Source organism: Setaria viridis, chromosome 6, assembly GCF_005286985.2.
Source record: "Setaria viridis chromosome 6, Setaria_viridis_v4.0, whole genome shotgun sequence".
NCBI lineage: Eukaryota > Viridiplantae > Streptophyta > Magnoliopsida > Poales > Poaceae > Setaria > Setaria viridis.
Genome location: NC_048268.2, coordinates 33,346,581 through 33,370,612, shown reverse-complemented (window position 1 = coordinate 33,370,612; position 24,032 = coordinate 33,346,581). Strand labels below are relative to the sequence as shown.

Genomic DNA, 24,032 nt, shown 5'->3' with positions numbered 1-24,032 from the left:
CACACAACACAAGACGATCCCAATCGATCCCCATTTCATGGCGGTCAGTTGATGCCAACATCGTTGTTGAGATCCTCCTCGCCATCCACGGACGAGTAGAAGGACTGGTCCTCGTTGGCGCGCTCTTTGGCCTTGAGCTCCTCGATCCTGTCGACGGCGGTCTTGAGCTCCCACCGGCTGTCGACGTTGGCCTCGCAGCACGCCATGCCGATCCTGATCAGCTTCACCATCTCCTCCCTGTCCTCGTCCTCCCCGACCCTCAGGTCCGGGTCCACCACGGTGTTCAGCCACTCGCCCTCCGGCGTCGAGCCCACCACGGTCACCAGGTCGCCGCCGCCGCCCGCCGCCGGCGCCGGCGCCTTGGGCAGGTCGTAGGTCGCCGGCCTCCCGGCGAGGATCTCGAGGATGAGCAGGCCGAGGCACCAGACGTCGCTCTTCTTGGAGGAGCGGCCGAACTGCTTCCGCTCGGGGGACTTGAAGGCCACCATGAGCTGCGCGGCGTGCGACTGGTTCATCACCGGCACCAGCGCGTAGTCGGTGAGCAGCGGCTCGTAGCTGGCGTCGAGCAGGATGTTGGAGGACTTGAGGTGGCCGTGCGGCACCGTCAGCATGCACAGTTCGTCGTACAGGTAGCTCAGCGCCCGCGCCACGCCCTTGACGATCTTCAGCCGCACGCTCCAGTGCACCACCGCCTTCTTCAACCCCCGGCCCTCGCCTAATATAATGCGTTCGTGCAAACGACAGCAATTAAATTAACCTCCGGAAATTATTAGAGGCTTCTTCTTCTTTGATTGATCAGGAGATGAAGGTGGTTAGTCACCATGGAGGAGGTTGGCCAAGCTCCGGTTGGGGACGAAGTCGTGGATGAGCAGCTTCTCCTCCTTGCGGTAGTAGTAGGCGACGAGGGGGAGGAGGTTGGGGTGGTTGAGCCGGCCGAGCCGCCGCATGTGCTCCTCGAAGTCCTCCCGGCCCACCCGGTTCATCTCCTTGAACCGCTTCACCACGACGGAGTGGCCGCTCGTCAGCGTGGCGCGGTAGCACACGCCGAGGTTGGCCGTGCCGAGCACCTCCGCCGTCGCCTTGAGCAGGTCCTGCAGCTCGAAGAACCGGCCGCGGTCGTCGCGCACGAACGTCAGACGCCCCTGATCCACCTTCCGCGCCGTGCTGCCGCCCGCGCGGCTGCTGTGCTCCTCGCCGCCGCCGCCGGCGGTGGCCTTGGCTGCGGCGCCAGGCGCGGCGACGTGCGCTGCGCTGGCTTCGGCTTTGTCCGGCGGGTGCGGCTCGATCTTGGGGCCCGAGGACCTCGTCGTCGACGCGACCGGGCCGAAGTTCTTGGTGCTGTCCCGCCGCTTACGCAGCGCGACGAACGCCACGCCGGCGATCGCCAGCGTGCCGAGGAACGCGGCGAGGATGCCGTAGGACGTGAAGCCCTCGGCGGGCTTCTGAGCTTCTTGCTTCGCGGCGTCTTGTGCCGGTGGCGACGGCGAGGTCCCTGCTTTGTCGGAGGTCGGCAGTGGCGCCTTTAGTGCCGGCGACGGTGACGGCGGCGGAGTGGCCTCGCATTTCGCACCAAGCGGCGCACCGCAAAGCTTCTTGTTGCCTGCATCGTAGAACAAGATCATATGGACGTTGCACGAACAACATGGTCTAGAAATCTATGCCCTTGCTCACCGGCAAACATGTCAGGTTTGATGGATTTGAGGCTCGCCGGGATCTCCCCCTCCAGCTCATTGTTCGCGAGATTGACTTCCTTCAACTCCTCCTGTTTCAGATCAGGGATCTTGCCCTGGAACTTGTTGTCGTTGAGCTGCAGCTCGAGGAGCCTGGGCACGTCGGCGAGCGACGCCGGGATGGGGCCGGAGAAGTTGTTCTCGGAGAGGACCACCTTCTTGAGCCATCCCATCCCGGCGAACGCGTTGGCGGGGATCGTCCCGGAGAACTTGTTGCCGGACAGGAAGATTGCGCGGAGGCCGCTGAGTTCCTTGACTTCGGGCATCGGTCCGGCGAACTCGTTGTCCATGAAGCTGAGCGTGCGGAGGCCGGGCAGGCTCTTGAGGGCGGCCAGGTCGAGCTTGCCGGAGAGGCTCATCCCCTCGAGCTGCAGGCCGTGCACGGCGCCCTTCTCGCACATGACGCCAGCCCATTTGGAGTCGCCGCCGCTGCAGGGGCTCGTACCGGGGGACCAGCTGCTGAGCGCGCCGCCGCCGTCGTTGATCCCGGACTTGAGCTTGAGGAGCGCGTCGGCGGCGTCGGGCGCGAGGGAGAGCGGGAGGCGCGCGGCGTTATTAGTGGGCAGAAGGAGGAGGAGGCACCCGGCGGCCAGTAGCAGGAGGAAGGTTAGGCGCGGTAGCGACGGTGGTGGCCCTGCGGCCATGTCCGGGGCGGCGGGGACGGGGAGCCAGCCCGCCGGCGCCAGCGGTTGACGTTGACGACGGCGGGTGATGCGGCCGGCGGCAATGTTGCGCCCCTGCTCTTCGTCGGGCGCGCGCGAGTGGGAGGCCGGCCGCAGCTTTTTTCCAGGGAGGGAGGAAGCGGGAGGTCGACGCGAAGGGAGGCGGAGAAGGGGGGAGGAGAGAGGATTCAGGAGGCGCACGCGCGCGTGGCGAGGATGGTGGCGAGCGAGATGAGGCGCGCGCATGGCATGCGGCTGCGCTGGTTCGTGGCCAAGAATAGCAATGTGCCTCGCTGGCTTGCTGCATGGCCATGGCATGCGCTCTGATGAAACTTTCGTTGCAGCGCCTCTGCTCCGAGCTAGTACTAAACCTGACCTTGCTGCGACTTGCTTTCATCAGGGCCATTTCAGCCGGATCAAGCTGCCTAAGAAAAATGGTAGACGCTAGTTTTCAGTTCCTGAAAACAACACTTCATTTGGTGGACGCATGGTGGCCCTAAGATCAAAACCTGATGGCCAGCAAACTTTTCTTCCACCTCGTGTTGCGGTGGGCTGCGGACGTGTGGTCTTCTTCTTTCTTGTGCAGGAGAGAACTCGCTCCCCACCTTGACGGTTTGCTCTCATTGATCGCTCCCATGTCAACCTATTGGCTATTGCTGCCATTACCCCTATCCAGATCCATCCCAACAAACAATTTTTTGCTATCAACATTTTCGACATATTGCTTCAACATTTCACAATCTTTTTTTAAACGAAACAGGCAAGAGAGCTGCCGATTATATTAAAAAGAAGATGAAAGTATAAATTGAGCAATACAAAAAAATGGAAAAACAACAACCCAACACCAAGCATCTCAACAAACACATCAAACCACTCAACACATCCCAAACATCAAACCAAAATTCCAAACATTGTGCGCAGTCCTCGCAAACTCCACAACTCAACGTCATCATTGGCACTTGACTGTTACATCCATCACCAGATGGAGGCTCACCTCAAACAAGTTCATGTACTATCTAGTAAGTCATCGACACCTTCCCCAACCATGCCGATAGGGCATTGTCTATCACCTCAACCTCGTCGTCGTTGAGGTTGAATATCTCATTCAGAGCAGCGTCCACATCCATTGGTAGCATCGGCGGAGCTACATGGTATGCCGGGTGGACCCTGGCATACCCTGGGACCCATCACTTTACCGTGAGAAATCAAGCTGCAAAAAATGATTCTCAGGCCTAGCAGACGATGCAAGGCAAATGATGCTCAGGCCCAGCTTTTGGCCCCCCGCTGGTTGTGACTTGCTTGCGTGGATACGACGTGCTGTGTGCGGACTGCTTGCTTTGCTTGTCTCTAGTACAAGATTGGCCCACGATTTGACGCATCAGACCACATCTCGACGATTACAACTTCTCCGCCCGCCAGGACTCCTCCTGTCCTCTCACGGCTCCACCGCAGCGCCGCCGGCCGCCGCACCAGGCCACCAGGGACAGCGCGTCTGCGCAAGTGCGCAACTGCGTGGGGGATTTTGTGCCCGAAAACTTCTGATGGTCCATAAGGAAAACTTCTCATCGTCCACAAACCACAAGGAGGTTTAAGATGAATCTATCTTCTATTTTTTTTCTTATTTGAAAAGACATATATTCTTAAATATTTTTATTTATTTATGTATGAGTGCTTTTTTAATTTCAGTTCGTGAGTTTATTGAACAGACCGTCAATCCATCAACATTCTTAACTTAATATCGTGTGAGGTTGTGATTTGTAAGTTTTCTATCCGAAAATTTAAAACATGATTCTATCGTTACATGTTTGTTTTGCTATAATGTCTAGTTAGTTATTGTACTTACATTACATAGACATTGTTTTTTCAGAACAGTTGGATTATGAAGAGAGGCGGAGATATTGCATCTCTTTTTCAGAAACATGCAGCAAAGAAGGCAACAGCTGCTTCAAACACTATCCCATCTCCAGTTGAAACTTTTGTGGAAGAACAGAATCAGGAGCATGATAGAGTGGTAGTTGAAGAAATCGTGGATCCTGTGCCCTTGCCTCCGCCACTGCAACCACCCACATCATAGCCGCCGGTTTATGAAATCAATCGCCTTCCACATGATCCAGGTGAAAGGCAGCCCATTGAAAGTTATCATGTTAATGATCAAGATGCAATTCGAAGAGCATATATTATTAAAGGTCGATTCAAACCTGTTAATCATGATTTTCCATCAAGAAAAATTGGAGGTAGGGATTGCCAATTCAATTATGTATGGATGTATAATTATGAGTGGCTTGAATATAATATCAAGAAGGATTCTGCGTTTTGCTTTATATGCTACTTGTTCAAGAAGGGTGCTGGGTCAAATACATTTATTGTTGGAGGATGGAATAATTGGAATATACGAAACAAAGCACTTCTCAAACATAGTGGTTCTATGGCACACAATGCAGCTCAAGAGAGATACATTGGTTTTATAAATCCCAAGGTAGCAATTGATTATCACATTGAGAAGTGGACTGATGAGGATCTTCGTCTTTATAAGAAAAGGTTGACATATTCACTTAGATGTATCAAGTTTCTTTTGCATCAAGGATTGGCATTTCGTGGACATGATGAAAATGAAGAATCTAGCAACAGAGGAAATTTCATTGAACTTTTGAGGAAATTTCATTGAACTTTTGAAGTTTCTTGCAGGAAATAGTGATGAAGTGAACAAGTATGTCTTGAATAATGCTCCAGGTAATTGCACCTTAACTAGCCCAGAGATACAAAAGCAAATTATTCATTGTTGTGCCATAGAAACTAGAAAGAAAATAATTGAAGAACTTGATGATGAGCCCTATGCAATTTTAGCTGATGAGTCCAGTGACATATCACATAAAGAACAACTAGCTCTTTGTTTACGTTATGTTGATAAACTTGGAAGGCCTTGCGAACACTTTATTGGAGTTGTTCATGTAGATGATACTACCTCTTTGTCACTTAAGGAAGCTATTGAGGGTTTACTTGTTAGTCATGGATTGACTATGACTCAAATTAGAGGTCAAGGTTATGATGGGGCCAGTAATATGAAAGGAGATATTAAAGGGCTAAAAACATTGATTATGCAAGAATCACCTTGTGCGTATTATATTCATTGCTTTGCACATCAACTCCAACTAGTTCTTGTTGCTGTTGCCAAGAGAAATACTGATTGTAAGAGCTTTTTTGATCAAGTATCTATCTTATTGAATATTATTGGAGTTTCTTGCAAGCGTTATGGTATGCTTCGAACTGCTAGGCTTGAGAATATTAAGAAAGCACTTGAGTGTGGTGAACTTGAATCAGGGAGTGGATTAAATCAAGAGATGAGTTTGCCTAGGCCTGGTGAAACTAGATGGGGCTCTCATTACAAAACTATATGCAGCATCATTACAATGTATTCCTCAATCCATGATGTGCTCATTGATCTTGGTGATGATATTTCACATAAGGATGATTGGACAAAGATACATTTTGTGCTTGGAGCATTTGAAACTTTTGAGTTCATTTTCTTTGTGCACTTAATGTTTGTTATTCTTGGATACACAAATGAGTTATCAGAGTGTTTGCAGAGAAGGGATCAAGATATTCTTAATGCAATCTCCCTTGTTAATGTGGCAAAGAACAAAATGCAACAGTTAAGGTCTGATGGTTGGGACCACTTCCTTGAGAGGGTCACTTCTTTTTGCATTAAACATGATGTTGAAGTTCCTGCTATGGATGGTGATTATGTGCCGTATGGAAAATCAGCAAGGTATGCCCGTGCTCGAAACCAAACAAATGATGATCATTTTAGAAGAGAAGTATATATTGGTGTTATTGATCAAATTAGGCAAGAGCTTGATAATCGGTTTGATGAGATCAATATGGAGCTACTTTCGTGTATGTCAGCCTTCAGTCCTTCCAATTCATTTGCTTCGTTTGATGCACAGAAGGTACGCAGATTGGCTGAATTTTATCCTAAGGACTTCTCTAACAATGATTTGCTAAAACTTGAATTACAACTTGATAATTATATTGATGACATGCGACGAGATGATAGCTTCAAGGGTCTAGACAGCATCGTTGATCTCTCAGTTAAACTTGTTCAAACACGGAGGCACAAAGTGTATGATATGGTTTACTTGCTTCTCAAATTGATATTGCTTTTACCAGTGGCAATAGCGAGTGTTGAAAGGGTATTTTTTGCCATGGTTAAAGTGAAAACAAAGTCAAGGAATAAGCTAAGTGACAGTGTTTTGGATGATTGTCTAGTCACATTCATTGAGCGGGATATTTTCTTCCAAGTGAATGAAGAAGATATAATCAAGACATTCATGTCATTCAAAAAGCGGCGGGTAAACAAAGGAGACAAGTAACATTGTAAGTTTCTTTTATGCTATATTTTGAACTATTTATATTGTGATTTGTTATTGTTTCTAGCTTAATCTTTGCATAAATTTTTTTTTTGGCATACCCTATGATAAAATTCTAGATCCGCCGCTGGTTGGTAGGGGTCCATCGAACATGTCAACAAACTCTTGTAGCGCAACCTCAATTAGGGCAGCCTCATCATTTAAAATATCAAGTTTGTGATAAAGGTTACGTTGCGCTCGCTGCATTTGAGTCATCGGATGTGCAGTGGAGAGACGCGCGCTGCATCGTATCAATGACATGTCGAAAGTGTGTCACCGGCATCGGCGAGGAGCTAGCGTTGATGCTAGGTCACTAGGTCCCTCTGTAGTGCTAGTGCAACGACTGAGTCAGAGTCATGAAGAGGGTCGCCACCTACAGCTTGGCTGTCCGCAGCATCTCGGGTGGTGCCGTCATCAGCATCGGAGTGCTGGCTCGCAACATCCCCAAGTTCAGCCGGTGGAGTACCCGTGTTGCAATCGGAGAGGTGAGAAGTGGTCCCTGATACGAGGCATCAGTCACACCAGCGCCAGAAGCATCACTCTTGGCATCCTTCTAAGCCGAAGGACCTAAGAATCCCTAAGGAAGTGGGGTCTTAAGTCTTAACCGCAAGAATGATTTAAGCGCTTATAAATTAGATTTTTTTTAATCTTGTACGTAGGTAGGAGGTTGGAGCTCTTACTCAAACTATACCCTTTAAGCATCTTTTATAAGAGCATTTGCATTATACATGATCGGGGAGATCAAGCAAAATAAGTCGACTAAAAACTAGGAAGTGTGCAATTAACCAATGTTATCTCTTTCTATAAATGTAACCATGCAGTGAGCTCTATATTTTCAATCTTGATTAAAAAACATGTATATTTAGATTGGTTGATGTGTGCTAATTGGTTTGTCATGAAAAATAGTGTCATGACTTGGTAACTTCAAAATTTTCTTAAATAGGCGACTAGAGGGCCCCAAAACTTTAAGTTGGTTTGTCATGAAAATATGTGCTAGTTTTTCCAATCGAAACACAGAAGGGCTCCAACGAACGAGTTTCCCTATTCTCTTTTGATATTCTAATCTATTTCATCTTGGCACAATGACCAAGGAGAATGAACTCTGCTTATCATCTAATGAATCATGTCATCTTGTACTCCTCGTTATTATATACATGCACCTCAGCATCAATGTCGTCATATACATATACCAATTATTTTCTAGAGGAGTTACTCTGCACGGGGATCGAACAATCAGCCGTGTCAAACACGAGATGGCAACTCAAATAGGACTATCAAGAGAGAAAAGTTTAGTTTTGCAAATAGTCCTATCAAAAGAGAATGGAGGGAAACCATATCAATGTCCAAAACATCGTGCATTTATGAATAATTCATCACATGTTTGTTTTGAAATGAATCATCCCTTACATGTGACTTTTACAAATCAAAGCAGCCTTTACTGAATTATCTTGCGCCAACAATATCGTACAGTGGCGGACAAAAATACTAGTAGCACTACTATATAAGACTGCCTTGAGTCTTGACACGTGTACACATGTTCCTACTCGAGGACCACAACTTTGCTGAGGATCCATAGCACCAGAGTCATCTCGAAGACGAAGATGGTGTGGAGGAGCCCCCGGTCGAGCGTGAAGCCGAACAGGGTGATCCCGCCGCCGTTGTGGCGCAGGTACGTCACTGCAGAGCGAAACAAGCAAATTTTAGCCTCACTTCGTGGCAGCAAATTGATGGTCAAGTTGCGTTGGTTAGCTACCGAGTGCTTGTCTGCTCTTGTACGAGCACGCCGCGCCGGGCTCCGCTTGAGACGACACGGCCGCCGACGAGCCGGAGACGCGGGACGCGTCGACGTCGCTCGCCGACGTGCTGGCCGGCGAAGACTTGCTGCCGTGGTGCATGGCCACCAAGCTCACGTGCCACTGGCTGGCGATGGACACGATCCTCTGCGCCCTGTGCGTGATCCTGGCGGCGCCGAACAGGCACATGAAGAAGCCGCTCAGCTGCACCGCCGAGCCGACGAGGAGGTCGCCGGTGTTGGAGAAGCTCTTTTCGTCCCTGGAGGAGAGCGCGACGAGGAGCGCTCCGAGCTGGCTGACGGTGATGGTGACGAGGCAGCAGATGATGAACACCCGGTACCGGTGGCTGGTGGCCAGCAGCTGCGTCCGGATGCGTCTGTGCTCGGCGAAGATCTCGGCGGCGGCGGCGCGCGCCTCGACGTCGAACATGTGGTGGATGCCCTCGAAGCGCAGGATCTGGAGCTCGCAGGTGAGGCGGAACAGCACGCACACCAGCAGGAACACCCCCGTGCGGTACACCCACGACGCCACCGTCGCGACCAGCGCCACCGCGCGCCATGGGACACGCGGCAGGAGCAGCGGCGGGAGCACCGCGCCCAGCGCCGCGGGGGGATCCACACGGACGGTGCAGAAGTAGAAGACGGCCTTGTGCGCCGCCTCCACGCAGAGGGACGGGAGGAGGAGCGCCGCCAGGAGGCGGAACGCGCGGTCCAGCTCCCGGGCGTAGCCGCGGCGGACGTAGGGGGAGTCGTCGCGGAGCGCGCCGTCGAGGAAGAGGAGCTGCCGGAGCCCGCCCAGGCGGCGGAAGAAGGCGGCCAGCGTGACGAAGGATATGACGGCGAGCCCCGTGGCGGGCACCTGGGAGACGCGGTTGAAGGTGATGGCGGACGCGGAGACCGGGGACAGGGAGGCGTCGGCGCGGAGCGAGAGCGAGATGGAGGCGGGCACGAGGAGCGCCAGCACCAGGAACGCCGCGTACGAGGCGGCGCGCCCGGCGCGGGTGGAGTGGTCGAGCGCGCACCACTGCAGGAACACCCGGAAGCTGCGGAGCTCGTCGTGGATCACCGACTTGCACCGCGCGTACGCCGGGTTCAGAAGCAGCGGCGGCTGCGACGACGGCGCCCGGGGCGGCGGCGGCGGCATCAGCAGCGGCGCGCACTCCGGCTCCGACTCCGACGCCGGCGACGAGCCCTGCTCCTCCTCGTCGGAGTCCATTGGCGCCAGCTAGCTAGTAGATGCTTCGACACAGTTGAGAATGAAGCCGTCGAGTCGCCGGGAGTACAATTTATAGCCGAACATGTGGCGATCGATGAGCGGTGTGGTGCCATCCATGGCGCGCAAGTGTGCGTGAGGAGACGGGAGGGGAAAGGAGAGGCGCGAGAGGGGAGGCCCGTGACAGTTCACAGGGGCGGCGACCGAGGCCGAAGCAGGCTCGCAGCAGCTCCGATGTGTGAGGGTGAGTGATGCAGCAAAAGCGAGCCAAGACGGGGACTAGGCACGCATATGCGCGAGGGATGCAGTAGCTGAACGCAAGAAAAGGATAGGGCAGGAATTGATCTTCTTGGTTGTCCTCAATTTGCCGCAGGTCTCGACCAATGCATACCTTGCTCATGCTGAATTGATGATGCACTTTGTTTTGCCTTTCGTCAAAGGTTGACAACTTGTGGAGAGAGGCAAACTCTCGTGTAGTAGGGATGCAAATTCTCTAGGTCATTAGATCGACCCAAAACTCGGTCATTTTAGGTCTGAAGTAATAGGATACCGAATTACTACATGCTTATACTCTTGTGTTTTAGCCTTGGTTTATTACTGTATTTTAAATTTCCTTTCAAAGAGTACATTGAAAAAGGAATGTTTATATTTTCTCATTAAAAAAGTTATTACTGAAATTGGAAATGCATTTTAGTCTTTAGATTAGATTTCATTCTCTAGTCTCTACCACAAAAGTAAATGCTTCCACAAAAGCAGAAAAAAATGTACAGATGGGCCGGAGCATACTGCCACGTGAGATAAAAAGGGCCCACCAAGCAGAGCTGGGCCTAAAGGTTATCCTCATCTGGCCCGCACGGCGGAGCAACCAACCACACGAGTTCACAGCTCGTCGTCCGGAGTTCCCGTCGAGTCCGTGCAAGCACACCACCGGCCGACGCGGAGCCAAAAGCCAATCCGCACCGCACCCCGGAATTTTTTTTTTTTTGAGACCACCGCACCCCGGAAATTTCCCAAGCCGAAATCGCAACAGGAAGGGGAGCACGCGAACGCAAAACCCTAGCCCACTGCTCCGCCGGATTCCCCTCCTCCTCCCCCTCCCTCGCTCGCCGCCTGTCTCCGCTGCGCCCGCGGCTCTCCCCCTCCGCTCCAAGGAGCACAGGCCTCTCGCCGCGCCGTTCGCCCACCGCCACCACCGGGTCACCGCCAGCCATGTCCTCTCAGGTACCGCCGCTCACCTCCTCTCTCTGCCCTCCTCGATTCCGCCGGTCGGTTAGGGTTAGGGTGGGTGTCGCGCTCCTTTTGTCTCGCTGGAAGCTTGCTACCGTTGTTGGATTTGAACTCTCTTTGCCGTGCTCGTCGATCCCCCTCCGGATCCCGGACATCCGCCGGGTCTAACGAATTCGCGTGTTTGGATTTGCAGGTCGATAGCCGCAGCCAGTCCGCTGGGAAGCGCGCGCGCACCGACGGTAGGTTTCTCTGCCGCCATCGTTGTTTTTCTGTCACACCTGCTCGAAGCTGCATCTGAGTGGATTGCCCCTTCGTGGGGGACAAAATATGTTTCTCAGGCAGCCGGCGTGAGGACGACTGGGTTTGCCCCAGCTGCAAGAACGTCAACTTCGCCTTCCGCACCACTTGCAACATGCGCAACTGCAACCAGTCCAGGCCAGCAGATCACACGGTCCGTAACGGTTTTTGCCTCAGCTTAATTCTTGCTGATTATTCCTTTGTCGGTTGCGCAGAGGTGTACCTGCAAGTACTCCTGCTTGTTGGTAGCGCATTTGCATTTACCACGTGTTGCTGTTGCTTGCCATTCAGAAGGCCATGCAGAAGCCTATGCAGACTCCGCCCCACTACGCCGCGTCTGGGGGTTACATGGGCCCAGGGACGCCGCCGTCGATGTACCTTGGTGGGGGTGCTCCCCCATATGGCTCCTCCATGTTTAATGGGCCTGCAATGCCGCCGCGCTATGGTATTCCTCAGTTCCATGGGAGTTCTGCGTATCCATATGGATATGGTGGTCGCATACCGATTGGTAGCCCCTATGGGCCGATGCAAATGGCCGGGCCACCTCCATATTCTGGTGGATCTATGATGGGAGCAGGTAACAAGGTTTTCCGCTATGATGTGCATGCCATATTTTGATATTCCTCGCGTTAGTTAATCTAGTTATCAAATTAAATAGGCAAAATACTATGTTTTCAATCCTTCCTTTTATGCAAATCATAGTGTGTAAACAACTGGATTTTACAGAACATAGGCTATCATTTCTTTTCACTTGATCCTTGTTCATTTATCATAGATACTTAGTGTGTCCAGCACCTAGCCTTTCAGGACTATTTTACTATTGCATTCTGTCATGTGTTCTCTATGAAACTTTCTTTGGTTGGGGTCACAATGCATGTTTTCCAATCCAAAGTTCTCCATGTGTTCGCTCACAAGACTTGTCTCTTTTACTGTCCCATAAATAGGTGGAATGTATGGAATGCCCATGGACAGATATGGCTTAATTCCTGCTAGTCCTGGTGCAATGGTATGCTCTTCTGATTACCCTTTTGTACACGCTGTTAGAGTTAAGTCCTGATGGTGATAGAATAATGTATTAGTAGTGCCTGTGTGCACTTAGTGCCTGTGAACACTCGTATCCGTGGGTGGTTCGTGCCTACGTGCACCTTATCACCAATTACTGCTTAGATGCTTAGATGCTCTTTAGATGCTTTGCTTAGCTTGTAAGCCACCTATCCAAGGTTGGCTATAAATATGTACCCAAAGCTGCCTTTGTGGTTGTGGTTAATGGAAAAGATCATTTTAGGCCAACAATTGGTATTAGAGCCTAATTCTTTCCTACCTACCCTTCTCTCTCCTCTCCCTCGTGCTCCAGCCCCTCACCCCGGAAACCCTAGCACCCGATCGGCCCACCAAGGCCGGTGGCGGCGCTGCTGTTCCGGTTAGATCCGGCGGCTAGCGACCTCCTTCACCCCTCCCTGCGATCGGATCGGGCGGCGCGGATCGGTGGCAGACCCAGGCGGCGGCGGCGGCTCTCCACGGGTGGCTGGCTTCTTCCCCGGCGCGGACGCGGGCGGCGGCGCGGCACATGCGGGAAACTCCCATGGCAGGCTCAAGGGCTCTAGACGGCCGGTGGGAGCGGTCGGCGTGGGCCCTGTGGATGTTGCGGCTCTGGTGGTCGGCGTGCCACTGCTGACCGGCGAGGTGCCGGGTCTCCTGGTAAGCTCCAGGACCTCCTTGCGGGTCTCCTCCAGCAGCTCAATTACTTCAAGTGCGCGGCCCCGCAGGGCGACGGTCGAGGAGTGGCATGAGGAGGCGACGGCGCGGCGCCACCGCGTGTCGGGAGGAGGAGCGGCTCATGGCGGCCGAGGAGCCTCAGCAGCAGAGCGGCGCCGGGCACGGCGTGCGGCTATGGCGCGCGAGGAGGAGCGGAGGGTGAAGGTCACGAGGCTAGAGGACCGGCAGCGCGTGGCGGTGGTGCGCGACGCCGAGTTGCGGGAGGCGGCTGCGGCTTGAGCAGCGCGCGTAGCTGAGGCAGCCCGCCTCGCCGACGAGAAGGCACAAGCGGCAGCGGCGGCCGCTACTCAGTGTCGTCTGGAGGTGGACTGGCTGCGCGAGGAGGCGGAGATGATGCGCGAGATGGCGCGGCGCCATGTAGAGGAGCTGAGGCGCGTGGCGCAGGGTGTCGGCGCCGAAGCTCATGGCGGGTGTCCTCGGAGCAGGAGGAGCTCCGTCCACGAGTCTGCCTCGACTCCGACTCCGACCTTGGCTCCAGGCACCAACCCTCGAGGGTCGTGAAGACCATCATTCGAGAGTCTGTCAACAGCATGCAGTGGTCGATGTTGATGAAGACCAACTACACGGAGTGGTCCTCGGTGATGAAGGTGAAGCTCCAGGTGCGGGAGATGTGGGACGCAGTCCAGTATGGCGACGTTGACAGCCATGAGGACCGGCGAGCGCTCGAGGCGTTGCTCGCCGCAGTCCCGATGGAGATGGCGGCAAACCTCTTGGGGAAGAGGACTACCAAGGCCGCCTGGGACGCTATCGCTGCGGCCCGAGCTGGTAGCGACCGCGCCTGCAAGTCCACTCTGCAGAAGCTTCGGTAGGAGTGGGATCGTCTGGCTTTCAAGCCGGGTGAGGACGTCAGCGACTTCGCCTTCTGCCTCTCTAGCTTGATGCAGCTGCTGGAGCGGTATGACGACGACGAGATCAACGAAGAGAAAGCCGTTGTGAAGTTCCTGCGCGATGTGCCAAAGTACTCGCAGCTCGCTATCTCCATCGAGACGCCGCTCGACCTCTCAGCGTTGTCGATTTAGGAGCTGGCGGGTCGGCTCAAGGTGGTCGACGACCGCGACAAGCCTTCTTCTGGCGGGGAGGTCACCATCGGTGGTCAGCTCCACCTCACTGAGGAGAGGTGGCTCGCCCGCCAAAAGGAGCGGAAGAAGGGCGAGTCTTCTTTCTCGACAGGCGGCCGCAAGGGCAGCAAGGCGCAAGGAGGCGCTGAGGGTGCCACCGCCAGCGAGCTCGAGGTTGCACGAGACGACACTGGGATGCCGCCAGCCGAGGCACGACCAGGCCCACGTTGCGCAGGCTGCGGAGGAGGAGGATCTAGCTTTGTTCCTAGCTCATGGGACCATTGAGCTTCTTCCTCACCAAGGTGGATAGGGGAAGAACAACCTCTACGTCCTCTACGCGGAGGTGGCACAGCTCGGCACCAAGGAGATGGTGCGGGGAAAGATGGTGGACGGTGGCTCGACTTCGACGTACAACGACTACGTCCACTTCGAGGGAGCTGGGGGGTGGGCAGCTCTTCTTCGCCGAGCGTGCCTACCTCAGTCCCCGGGTCTCCACCGACTACGGCGAGCTCTTCACCGGCGCCAGCGAGTCCTCCACCGACTCCGGCGAGTACTCTGGGCGCGGCGAGCTCTCCATCGCCACCACCATAGCCGGCCATGCCACACACTCCAGCACTGACGGCCACTCCTCCGAGCACTGCTTAGTCAACACCAGCTCATGATGAGCCCCACTCGGTGGAGTTCGCCACTCCGCTCCCTCACGACGAGGATTGCGTCGACGCGTACCATGATGGCGAGCCACTGCGGTACCGTACCATTACAGACATTCTCGGCGACCAGCCGGTGCTGGGATGGGTGCCTCACGACGTCAAGGCCATGCTTCACCTAACGAGCAACGACGACGAGTCTCGCTCCTTCGCTGAGGCTGAGGGACACGCGGCCTAGCGCACCGCGATGCAGATGGATGCCGGATAGCAAGTCCGCTCAAGCCCTGGCAAAGAACCTTGTCTTCCATGAAGCGACTGCTTGGAGGAAGGGAGCGTCAAGGCAACTACATCAACACTAAGGAAGAGTCAAGTTCCAAGAACTCCGAACCAGACTTGGGAGGGTTCTTTTGCCATTCAGGACTTAGGGGGAGAATGTTAGAGTTAAGTCCTGATGGTGATAGAATAATGTGTTAGTGGTGCCTGTGAGCACTCGTATCCGTGGGTGGTTCGTGCCTACGTGCACCTTATCACCAATTACTGCTTTAGATGCTCTTTAGATGCTTAGATGCTCTTTAGATGCTTTGCTTAGCTTGTAAGCCACCTACCCAAGGTTGACTATAAATATGTACCCCAAGCTGCCTTTGTGGGTGTGGTTAATGGAAAAGATCATTTTGGGCCAACACACGCTTTATGCTAATTTGAGTTAACTACTAGTACCTTGCATAAAGAACTATCTACACATTGGTTGCTGTTACTTTGCATTCCTTTTTTCTTTGATAGTTATAACTTGTGTCTACTCCAGTGTGATAGTTATAACTTGTGTCTACTCCAGTGTGATAGTTATAACTTGTGTCTACTCCCTTCCTCAATGTGATAATTATAATTTGTGTCTACTCCATTTCTCAATGTGTGATAGTTATAATTTGTGTCTACTCCATTTCTCAATGTGCGATAGTGGTTTGTGTCTACTCCATTTCTCCATGTGTTTATTGCTTTTGATGTGTCAAATCTGACATGTCATACTGCAAACTGTTGTTATTCTTAATTTATATTGCTTTGAACTTGAAAGGGTACAAGGGCTGGCTCATATTCTGATGAAGGTTCCCAGAAGAAGCCTGCAGGTATGCATTTTGTAATTTTGACTTATTTTAAATTGATGTGGTTAGCACTTGATTAAATCTCTGCCTGTTTTCCTGAACTTTTACTGCAGGAGCTGGCCGTGATAATGATTGGGAGTGTCCAAATTGCCATAACATCAACTTTGCCTTTCGCACAGTCTGTAATATGAGAAAGTGCAACACACCAAGACCAGAAAACCAGGTTTGAGACTGATAAGCTATCTTATGCAACTACTCTCAGTTTCATGTATTTAGAACTAAGATAAGATCATTTCAGTTTTTTCCGCACTTATGGATAGTCAATTTTTCTTATGTTAAAGTGCCTAAAGTAATACTGTAACTTTGCACGTGTGCTTGAAGTTGACTCTGCTGCCACAAGAAAGTCATATGACATTGTATACTAGTGTTCTAAATGGTTTGGTGAAACCGTGCTTATGTACACCTGGATATCTCTAGTATGCATTAGCCGATCATTGCATTTTGTATGCTTGTTTATTTTTTTGGACATCAGGATCTGAGTACTTGGTGCTGATCACCTTTTGTGTGGTAAAAAAAATCAATATAACTTTCTCCTGCTATTGAGTGTTCATGAACCTTATCAAAGAAATTGCTCATTTAACTGATAGTTAGTTGCCACATGACTTGTCATGCAATTGCAACTGTTAGATGTTCATTACTGTTGGTGTGGAATGTGATATTATCAAGTTAAACCAGAACAACTTTGTGAACCTGCAAACAAGTTTTGGCCCCTTTTTTTTTGTCTAAAATTAGTTCTCTTTCATCTAAACCTGGGGTTGCATTCTAATACTCGGGCAGTTGGGCTTCGTAGCTTATAGAGCTAAGTATACTTTACTGATTGCTTGCGTATCTACTCTTTATGCAGGGATCTAAACCTGATGGTTCAAGAGGCTCAAGTAAGTTTTGATACGATAATTACTTATTTTGGGAAACTTTGTTATCCCTAGACATTTCTTTGCAGGCAACTAGTTTTTTCTTTGGATTTTTGACTTATGGACTAGTTTATGGGTTTATGTAATTTATCTCTTCAAATTATATTTAATTTCGAACCCAACCTCTCATTGATAGAACAAAAGATGCCAGAGGGCAGTTGGAAGTGCGAGCAGTGCAATAACATAAACTATCCTTTCCGAACAAAATGCAATCGTCCTCAATGTGGAGCAGAGAAGCCACTGCAGACGAACAGTACAAATGATTCAGTGACAGATCAGGACAATCAGGTCTGTGTTTCATGACCTTCAGTATGATCAGGACATTTGCCGTGCCCTTATTAGAACATTAAGTTGCATGCCTTATTATTGAAATTATTTTTAATCATTTTCTTGCCTCATGTTTGCTTGCGCATAGCTTGATATATCATGTCCTTACTGTTACAGTGAGTCCTAGAACAGTAATGAGGGTCAAGAAGGTCCAGCATGGTCGTCAAGGTTCAGTCTGAATGTGGGGTCCATCTGTGTCAGTAGTTGCTGCTGTCGTTACAAGTTTCTTCCCCTCGAGACCTTAGTTGAGTCGGGGTCCTAATGGTAAACACTTTGGAGTTGGCAATGGAGTCTTGCCTTTCCTAATCACTACAGATTTTGGTCAGGAACATCCATCTTGCCTTTTCTCGCTGAACTTGGTTACTTGTCTTTGTTACTGGTACTCTGGGTAAACTGCCATCTTTAAATGAATTTCTTCTAGTTGTTTGTGTCATAGATGTTACTCTGCTGTGGAAGTATCGTTACTGTTCATCACTTTGCCTTGGTTTTGTTAATGCTGCGTTCTGGTCCCTGTTTTTTTTTTTCCAATTTATGGTTTTGGTATTTTACAGGTGTTTTTTTCTTAATGGTTGGCGATAGCAACCTTTTTTACCTTCCAAAATAATGTTCATAAGATGTTAGCAACTTAGCAAGGTGCTCCACTAACATATTTGTGAGAGCCCGTCCCCCGCTAGTTACTTTTGCTTGCAGTAACAGTTAGGTCTGAAACAAGTCAACGATGGACATTCAGTTGCATGACTGCATACGCTGTTATCATCTTCCATGTCCTCCGGAGATTAGGGTGTTCCAAGTTTCACCATTCTCTTGTGCTTGGTTAGAAGACGCTCCTTGGTGAAAGTGATGTGCATCATCACATTGTGCAGCGGTAGACCATCAACTTGCATGCTTGTCTCGATTGTGACTACTTCACTGACACAGTCCCATTGGAATTAGTTTTTGTCATGTAACATTACGAAGCTTTTATCAAAGCTGCGACTTCTGCATGAATTTCAAGACAACAGTGAACAGACACAGACGGATCTGCCTGGTCATGCGGCTGGAGGAGTGCCGACGAGTTCTCTTGCGTTGCGGATGGCAGCACTCAGTGAGTTGCAGAACATTACAAACTGATTTGCTACTGTTTCATATTGGAAAACAAAGTTGAGAAATTCGCACCACGTGGGTATGCTTCTGTATTGAGCCTCTGACAGAGTTGGATAGGAAATTCGAGATGGTGGTAAGCATTGTGATGGTCAGGGACCATTATATGGATGTAACCATTTCCGTATTTGTTTGGAGTGTCTTGTTTTCCTTTTTTTCCCCTTTATAGCAAAATGTCCGTGTCCGTGAGTTGCTACGGTAAAAGATTAAAAGATTAATTGTGTTTTTTAAACTTATGATATGTTTTATTTTCATCACTAAATTTTTATTGCACTTATTGGATGTCTACACATTTAATAGAAAATCAAAAGAATTCTGACTTAATTATTTCCTTCAACTCAAATACCCATTAAATAAATTTTTTTTATTCAAGTAAGAGAGTTGCTACAGAAAAAATATGGAACCATGTTGTACCATACAAAGCGATCATATTTCACATATATTTTGGTTTAGCAAATATTTTGGTTTAGCAAACAACGTTGTTGTTCGAACAGAGCGTATATGCGTGGGTAGACGTGGATCCATTTCTAAGTGCAAGTAGCATAGCGTACAACCAGTCTGCACTGATGCTGCTCCATATGCGATAATTTTTATCTTCATGTGTATTTTTTCTACTCTAGTACATATATTGGACTCCTAATAAATGTTATATTTTTTGAAGCGACAAACGGTTCCTAAAGTTTGGAACTAAAGTTTGGAACTACGACCATTGCCATGTATGGTAGGGGATGGTGGATGCCCCATGGGGTTTCCTTAATTTTACTCGTATATTCCATAGTGCTTCTCGGGGAGAGGTCAAAGGTTCAAATCCCTTCCATGCATTTTTTTGAGTTTTTACTTGCCTATTTAATTTCGAGCAAAGGTTTTTCTCGTGGCCATGCGTCGGTTTTCCTTGGTTTTGCATCCTCTTCCGTTTTCTACTGGTTCACCGTGACGGACAAGAATTTGACGGCAGAATCATTGTTGCACCCTCTCTCTTTCCTCTCTCTCCTTCTCCGTCGGATCCGGCTGGCCCCAACTCGCTCTCCCTCAGCTCCTCCTCCCTCTCCCCCGGTTGAGGCGGGTGGCGGGCGCAGGTCGGGCGGTGCGGACGAGGCGGCTCGGGCACGGCCAAGGCCGGGGCGGCGGCGGCGGGGGGGGGGGGGGGGGGGAGGCTAGGCGGCACGGCAGGGGTCGGGAGGTGGCTTTGGTGCGGCCGGGCGGGGCGGCCGTGGCGGGTGGGTGGGCGGCGCAGGCGGTCGGGGCAGCGCGGGTGGTCGAGGTAGCCTCCTCGTTGGCTCCTCGCCACTGGCGGCTCTAACTCCTCCGCCATAAGATGCAGCCGCGTCCACCACTGATGCTGATGGGTGAAGGAAGATCCCGCCGGCACCGTATGTTCTTCTGCTCTCGCGGGCAGCTGCCGCCTCCTGGTCCTTCGATCACTTTGACGAATGGGACACAGAGGAGGAGGCCATAGGACCAGGAGGGTAGATGGGGGTGGAGGATGGAAGAGGCGCGACTGGGTGGAGGACGCCAAGACAGAGGTGTGAGCGGAGAAGACGGCTCCGTCTCAATGTTGTAGATCTCACGGATGGCGTCATGGAGCTTCCACCACAACTTGTCGAAGAACTTGGGGTCGGTCTTCACGAGGTGCCGGAAGGGCTCGATCTTCGTTTTGCCCTTCTATTTATACAGGTACAGCACAGGAACGCGACCTTGATTCCAATCCGAGTCGGCGAAGACATCAATCCCGACACGTCCGGCCTCAATTCCGATCGGCAACCTCGATTCCAAATCAGTGAGGACGACGGAGGAGAGAAACGGAAGGGGAGGTGGACGGGCGAAGGAGAAGACGTGCGGTGCGGACAGGACTGTGCACAAAAAACTGTAAGCCTGAGCACGCTACTATTGTTCCGTACTATCCTAATGTGAATTCTTCACGTTTCTAAATTGTACCGGAGATAACTATCCAATGCCTTAATGAAATCCTCAAACCAACCAAAAATGTTTGATGCACACATGCAAATCTAAGAAATGTCTGGCACATGAATGTTTGATGCGCACATGCAAATTTAAAATGTGTCTGGCACACGAGGGTCGAGGATTTTTTTTTTGAAAAACATTTGATGGGTGTGGCACGATGGCACCCGGGGCATAGAGAGTCATTCCGAGTTGTTTGAGGTGCGGTGGGTACGCCGCGGAGGTGCACATCCCGAGCAGCTGCAGGTGGTGTGGATCGGTCGGTTCCAGCACGCGTCATGCTCTTGTTCTACGGCAAGAACCTGCCGAAGCTCTGCTGGTACAACCCGGTGGTGCTACTGCCGCCGGCGCAGTTGTTGCTATTGATGCTCACCGCCGCCGGCGCAGGCGCAACCAGGCGGCAGCATCAATAGAAACCACTGCCACTGCTGCTGAGCATGCCGACGACGAGGTGTACGTAGATGCAGAGATCTTGACCGCTGCTGACTTCCAGTTCTCCGGCACGCCCGATGAAGATTTCGTCAGTCTTATGCAGGAGATGGACATGACCTGATCTTTAGTGAGATCTGATCGATCCTGCATGCCTGCTGGCGGCGCTCGCCTATGTCGCTGCCTCGGCTGCTTCGAACCATCCGACTGAGTGTTAATGTGGTATACACACGGCCAGATCAAGTTGGAGCGAGCTAGGCATCGGTGATGACGAATAGTGCGCACGAGCCTATCAGACTACCTAAGTAGGGTCAAGTCTTCCATTCATTGCATGGAAGCATTTGCTCAAATAATGCCGAAGGATTCTTTGAATCCTACCTTGCGAAACATCATCAGGAAATTTAACTCGCATGATTTTTAGCACTGGTGTGGATATGAATAAAAGCTTTAGGAAATCAAGGTCATGTGACTGTTACGTTCAAGCCTTCAATCTCGACCTCTTCAAGATCAGTGAAGCTTCAATTTCCAGCTCTTCGAGATGAGTCAAGGAGATATGTTGACTTTTTCCCCACGTGACTGAGGCAACTAGGTTTTGGAAATCAAAGCATTCATAAAGCTATAATGTCCTAGTCCTAGATTCCTATTGAAAAGATGTGTAGTGCACTCACTCTAGTTTTTTAGTGCTATACCTTTATGTGTATAGTACACTCACTCTCTTTTTCTTTTGTTGTGTGTGTGTGTGGTCCCTTGTTTGATGATATTTGGACATGTGATGTTGATAATGTCCGTCCATAATGTATTTTGCTATCTATAATTTCGTCAAGTGCTAATTTGGTCAGTGCAGATTTGAACATTTTTTTATTATACCTGGAATTTGATCATGAATGTGAACGTTTTGTACTTTAGAATCTTTTTAATATGCTTTGGACTGTTAAACGAGCTAAATGTTTGGTGCACGGATTAAAATGGGTTTAGCCCATTCATAATTGGACAGTAACGTGAATGTCAAGTAATGAATTGGGCTAAAAACAACCTAAAATCCAATGGGCCGTGCCTAAAAAACATGCCATAAACGAAAATGTAATGGGGTTGGGGGGATCAGCTTGGTATGGGCTAAGCCCATAATAAGCTGGGCTTTCAATTGGATTTGGCATATAAATAGGTTGCTTGCCACATGGGCCTTGTTCGGCCACATGACATTCTACGATATTGTGTAAGCTTAAAAATGACAAAAAAAAAACGTCGTAGATCAGTGATGAAAGAAGGATCATCATAAATTCTATGACGAAAAGCCACGTTTTCGTTACAGAAAACCATTTATGACGGGTGATAGGCGACGAACGGATTTCGATCGTCATAGATTACAAAACATGACGTAATTTACATTTTTTATGGCATAAATGACACATCACCTATCATGACATTTCTTTTCTTTCTTGTAGTATAGTCCTGCCATCATATCCATTGGTCCATCAAAGGCATCCATAAGTAAAATCCCTCGCTAGCAGGTACGTAGGTGATGACGTGAAAAGAAAGCACACAAAATAGGACAGTAAAAAAAATCCAAATCATTCGCAGATGGACCAAGAACTGAAAGAATCGGTGGAACTGGAGTTGCCTATCTCGGCATACTACAGGTTACGTGTTTATATATGGGAGTACTAAAGACTCCAACACAATTACAAATGAGATCATAGGATATCCGGTTTGTTTTGTTGTGTAGATTTATAATTTTAGAGATAGAGCTAATAAATCTATCCTATCTATAACAAACCGAATTCTCTTTTGAACAAGATTTACATGAGTCGGACTCTAGACCGACTATATTTCTAACACCCTCTCTCAATCTTAACCTCCTGATGCCACGAGGTTTAGATTGCGCACAAAGTGACTGAACAGGCAAAGCTTTGGTGAATCCGTCTGCCAACTGATCTCCTGAAGGAACAGATCGAACTTGCAATTGTTTCTTCACGACTCACTCTCGCACGAAGTGGAAATCAATTTCTATGTGCTTTGCTCTAGCATGAAACACCGGATTAGCAGACAAGTATGTAGCTCCTAGATTATCACACCATAAAATTGATGTTTGCTCAATTTTAAATCCAAGTTCAGCTAGTAGCGATTCTAACTAGATTATCTCAGCTGTTGCATTGGCCATGGATTTATACTCAGCTTCAGTCCTTGATCGTGATACAGTTGCTTGTTTTCTAGCACTCTAGGATATCAGATTTGCACCAACAAATATTGCAAAACCACCTGTCGATCTTCTATCATCAACACTTCCTGTCCAGTCAGCATCAGAGAATCCACTAATGACAGCAGACACTGACTTCTGAATTTTGAGACCCAAACTCAAGGTGTACTTATTATACCTCAATATTCGCTTGACTGCTGTCCAATGCAACGTAGTGGGCGCATGCAGAAACTGACAGACTTTGTTTACTGAATATGACAAATCAGGACGTGTCAGCGTCAAGTACTGTAGAGCACCAACAACACTTCTGTATCTAGTGCTATCTTCTGGACCGAGTGCCTCCCCTTCATAGCTAGAAAGCTTTTAGATGCTGATAGTGGTGTATTACACGGTTTGCACTCGGTCATGCCAACTCGGGCCAATATGTCTTGCGCATATTTACCTTGAGAGAGGATTATACCGTCCTTTTCTTTCTTCACTTCAATGCCTAGAAAATAATGCAGCTCACCAAGATCCTTTAATGCAAATTCTTTCTTCAAATCTTCAAGGAGGGCCGACACAGCTTATGGGGACGAGCTTGTCACAATAATATCATCAACATAGACAAGCATAAAAATTGTTACATGTCCCTTTCTATAAATAAATAATGAAGTGTCGGATTTTGAGGAAGTGAAACCGAGAGAAAACAACTTGGTACTTAACCTGGAGTACCACACTCTTGGCGCTTGCTTCAGTCCATAAAGAGCTTTATCCAATTTGCATACAAATGTAGGTTTATTTGGATCTTCAAATCTTGGTGGTTGTCTCTCTTCCAGAACACCATGCAAGAACGCGTTCTGCACATCAAGCTGTCGAAGACACCATCCTTTGGAGACCGCAACCGACATCACAAGTCTGATAGTAGCTATTTTCACAACTGGACTAAATGTGTCTTCATAATCGATACCGTAGCGCTGCTTAAAACCTTTAGCTACCAACCTTGCCTTGTATCTGTCTATACTACCATCAGCTCTTTTCTTGATTTTGTACACCCACTTGCAATCAATCAAATTCCTACCTGCTTTATCTGGAACAAGGTGCCAAGTCCCATTACGCATCAATGCAAGG

General features: G+C 49.7%; 3 protein-coding genes and 1 pseudogene across 5 annotated transcripts; 2 read left to right on the top strand and 2 right to left on the bottom strand.

Annotated features, from left to right (window-relative positions):
- Positions 1-44: 44 nt before the first annotated feature.
- LOC117861940 (pollen receptor-like kinase 4) lies at positions 45-2,784 on the bottom strand. The gene is made up of 3 exons (XM_034745453.2): positions 1,672-2,784; positions 821-1,600; positions 45-715 (listed from the first exon to the last, which is right to left on the bottom strand). The coding sequence occupies exons 1-3, from the start codon at positions 2,708-2,710 to the stop codon at positions 45-47; spliced, it is 2,490 nt and encodes an 829-aa protein (XP_034601344.2). The 5' UTR covers positions 2,711-2,784.
- A 1,448-nt stretch (positions 2,785-4,232) lies between these two features.
- Positions 4,233-6,762, top strand: LOC140223256 (uncharacterized; annotated as a pseudogene).
- A 1,372-nt stretch (positions 6,763-8,134) lies between these two features.
- On the bottom strand, positions 8,135-9,846 carry LOC117860314 (uncharacterized). The gene is made up of 2 exons (XM_034743585.2): positions 8,552-9,846; positions 8,135-8,475 (listed from the first exon to the last, which is right to left on the bottom strand). The coding sequence occupies exons 1-2, from the start codon at positions 9,804-9,806 to the stop codon at positions 8,339-8,341; spliced, it is 1,392 nt and encodes a 463-aa protein (XP_034599476.1). The 5' UTR covers positions 9,807-9,846; the 3' UTR covers positions 8,135-8,338.
- A 913-nt stretch (positions 9,847-10,759) lies between these two features.
- Positions 10,760-18,579, top strand: LOC117860833 (ranBP2-type zinc finger protein At1g67325). 3 transcript variants are annotated; one of them, XM_034744219.2, is made up of 10 exons: positions 10,760-11,024; positions 11,224-11,269; positions 11,369-11,481; positions 11,619-11,904; positions 12,272-12,333; positions 15,878-15,929; positions 16,019-16,128; positions 16,810-16,840; positions 17,013-17,164; positions 18,137-18,579. In XM_034744219.2, the coding sequence occupies exons 1-10, from the start codon at positions 11,013-11,015 to the stop codon at positions 18,311-18,313; spliced, it is 1,041 nt and encodes a 346-aa protein (XP_034600110.1). In that variant the 5' UTR covers positions 10,760-11,012; the 3' UTR covers positions 18,314-18,579. The 3 variants fall into 3 exon arrangements, with proteins under 3 accessions (XP_034600110.1, XP_034600111.1, XP_034600112.1); XM_034744220.2 differs by having other exon boundaries at positions 10,761-11,024; positions 11,622-11,904; XM_034744221.2 differs by lacking the exon at positions 18,137-18,579 and adding an exon at positions 17,321-17,636 and having other exon boundaries at positions 10,764-11,024.
- Positions 18,580-24,032: the final 5,453 nt, after the last annotated feature.